The sequence below is a fragment of the Netta rufina genome (assembly GCF_964035555.1).
Source record: "Netta rufina genome assembly, chromosome: 14".
Classification (NCBI taxonomy): Eukaryota; Metazoa; Chordata; class Aves; order Anseriformes; family Anatidae; genus Netta; species Netta rufina.
This window is the reverse complement of record NC_140137.1, coordinates 6,254,618-6,257,954: the sequence shown is the minus strand read 5'-3', so window position 1 is coordinate 6,257,954 and position 3,337 is coordinate 6,254,618. Positions and strand designations below refer to the sequence as shown.

At 41.2% G+C, this 3,337-nt stretch overlaps 1 protein-coding gene across 1 annotated transcript; it reads right to left on the bottom strand.

Annotated features, from left to right (window-relative positions):
• Positions 1-208: 208 nt before the first annotated feature.
• FOXI1 (forkhead box I1) lies at positions 209-2,470 on the bottom strand (the record flags this gene model as incomplete). The annotated part of the gene is given in 4 exon segments (XM_084295162.1): positions 209-762; positions 1,828-2,404; positions 2,408-2,425; positions 2,429-2,470. Coding segments are annotated over 4 exon segments (1,191 nt in total).
• Between the last annotated feature and the right edge of the window lie 867 nt (positions 2,471-3,337).

The window sequence follows — 3,337 nt, the reverse complement described above, 5'->3', positions numbered from 1 at the left end:
CATATAACCTCTTCATTATTGCTGCTGTTTTGATCCCTGCTTTTTTATGGGAAGCTGCCGAATGTGGAGTGCTTGGGATCTGAATAAGTATGATGGGTAAAAAGTTTGGGGATGTCAGAAAGTAGGATGCAATATAGAGACAACAGGCTAACACTTATCCACTCACAGATCATTTCCTCTCATAAACAGCTATATTTTGATGTCTTATTTAAACCTCTGTTCCCTCCCTAGGAAACAGCGTGTTATTTGTGCTGATACTGCTGTAAAAATGGGTGTTAAACTGGTTGAGCACTGAGTTACTATAGCCAAGGTGACTAGAAGGCATAGAATTGGACCACTCTCCCACACCATGACTGGCTATATTAGAGAGCGGAGAGTAGGAGTTAAAGCCTACCACGTTCTGTCCCATTTTGTCAATGGGTTCAGCGTTAAGTCCCAATGGCACTGAGCGGCCCACTGAGTTAGAGCCATTGACATAGGCAGTCATACTAGAAAGGAAGTTACTAAGGCACGGACTGCTGGAAGATGGAGGTGGAGATCCTTTATCAGGTGAATTGTCAGTCCCAGGTGAGGAGTTTTCCAAGATATCCTGATGCTCTACAGCTTTGGGGCTGCCAGTCAGGGCACTATCCTCGGATTTCTCAGATGCAAGAGAAGCAGCGCTAGCCCCAATGTCAGACTTCCTTTTTCTCTTTCTGCGGAAGTTTCCATTGTCAAACATCTTTTCACAGTTCGGGTCCAGAGTCCAGTAATTCCCTTTTCCTGTCAAGGGGGGACAAATGCACATTTTTAGTTTTAAAATAAACACATAGATCGCAAAGAGCAGTTTTCTTCGACTTTTCAATGTTTCTCTCACAGAAACAGAAAAATTACTTGAACAAAAAATACGCATATGTAACCACAAAAAGCAGAAGTCTCTTAAATTCAGGGGGGAAAAAAATGGTGTAAAGTGTTTCGCCTGTGTCCTGTAGCCCTTTCCCACACAGCAAAAACTACAAGTGGAACCACTAAGAGGGCTTTTTTTTTTTTTCCCCACTTTTTGTTTGTCTCAGTGTGAGAATGAGGTTTTCAGTGTATAGCTGTCCTCTACATTTACAGTACAGAGTAATCAAATCCCATAATGGGTTGCTCCTCCAGGTTCAGTGTGGTAGACTAAGTCACTAACAAGCTAGAACCAGATCTTTGACTCTCTCAGGCAGCATAACTGAACGACTTTTAAATGTTCCCAGTGGTTCTCAACAGCTATGGATAGAAAACAATAAATAAAGGAACAATCTGACAACATATCAGCCAAGTGTGATTCCAAGCAAAACACTATTTGAAGTGAACAAAACAAAAGCAGGCTGCTCTCCTCAAGAGAATTATTGTTGACTCCCTAAAGCCACTGGATTTCTTTAACCAATCTGAATTTTCTTTATCCTCTTTTCATTAGTTCTCGGTTAAGCTTGATATAAGTCAGATGTGTTACACCAAATGTTTTTTTCTGATGTGACTTGCTCAGTCTGCTCCTATGCTTGCTCAACTGCATGCTCTGCACATTGATCAGTTCTCAGGAGGCTTGGAGAGATAAAGAATCCCCTTCCCTGCAGAGATTTAGTAGCAACATTGATTCAGAATTCAGCTATGCATAGTTGCCTTCTAATACAACCCCATGAAAACAGAGAACTTACTGAATATATACCCCAAATCTAGGCTATTGGGTCTCTTTATGATTTATTTCACATTGTAATTGTAAGTATTTTTTTTTTTTTTTAAGTGGAAAATTTTCATTTTTAAATTAATCAAGTTTGGAGGGGAAAACAAACAAACAAACAGGGGGAACTGTACCTGGATCATCTTCATCTCTGGGCACCTTCTTGAAGCAATCATTGAGAGACAAGTTGTGCCGAATGGAGTTCTGCCAGCCAGCTTTGCTTTTGTTATAAAATGGGAAGTTGTCAGCCACGTACTGGTAGATTTGGCTGAGAGTCAGCCTCTTTTCTGGTGCTCCATGGATAGCCATGGCAATAAGTGCAGAGTAGGAATAAGGTGGTCTAACCAACTTCATGAGCTCTTCTTGGGATGGGAGAGGAAGCCAGCCGAGGTCGGTTCCTCCCAAGCCGTGCATATTAGGCAAGAGCTGCCGTTGCATCCCGTAAGACTGAGGAATGAAAGGACTGGCATTGGATCCAGGCAGGTATGGTGGTGGAGTAATGGAAGGTCCATTTAGCCAGAGGTAAGGATTGGGAGTTGCGTTGTAGTCCGTTGTCTCAAAAGTGCTTGGTCGCTGTGGACTAGGGATATTCTGTGGATGGAAAAAGTTCTCATAGTAGATATTCATCTCTGGAGGTTCTTGACCAATATTTGGAAATTGTGGGCTGCAGCGCGGTGGAGAGTGCGTCTGTGGATCGAAGGAGCTCATGCTCTAACACAGGCAGCTGATAAGTTATGACACACCTGTGCTAGTTCTCCTTTCCTGACACAGGTGCATCACCTATGCCCTTCCCTACCTACTTATGCACCTGTAAATGTTTTGGCTTGTACTGCAGGCTCCACCCCATGGCCCTGAGTGGCTGCAGATGAGGACGATATCCTTTTGGAATGCTGGCAGTCCCAGCCAGTCATTGATGTCACATCAACTGAACGTGAAAGTTACAACTGTTTATCTTCTTAAATGAATTGAAGGAATTTTCCACTAATATGATGCACGTAAAGACAGCCTAAGGTGCCTTGAAGTTAAAACCCCTCATTGGAGGTCCACCTCTTTCTACCTTTTACAAAGGAGTTTTAGCATGTAGTTTTTCTTTCTTTTAAAATAAAAGCAGTTTTGTTCTGCTGCTGCTTGCACCCCAGAATGCAAAAGCCATTGTCATTTGTCAATGAAACAGTAGGCATACTTTAACATTAAAAAAAAAAAGAAAAAGAAAGAAAGAAAAGGTCAGACCTCCTTTTCCTTCTGTAACTTTAATTGCAACTTGCTTGTACTTGCCCCTAGGCAATCACAGTACTACAGGCAAATTCTGCAATTGGTTACTCACGTGAGTAGTCTTACTGATGTAAAGGGAATTGCTTATTAAAGTAAGGTTTAATCTTATGAGGAAAAAAACAACCAAAATAAACCCAACACACTTAATCATCAAACCTTTCATTAGAGCTTAAGTAGGTGAACTAAAATGGGAAATCATTATTTGCTGCTTCCTCTTTGCTGCAGGATTGGTGCAAAGAGATCATAAAACCTCTTAGCAGAATTTCCAAGCAAGAAAGAGACAGGTTGCAGTACAGCTTTTCTCCAGCTTATTTCCAACTTCATTTGTAGCTATAAAAAAAAAAAAAAAAAAAAAAAAAAAAAAAGATTCCT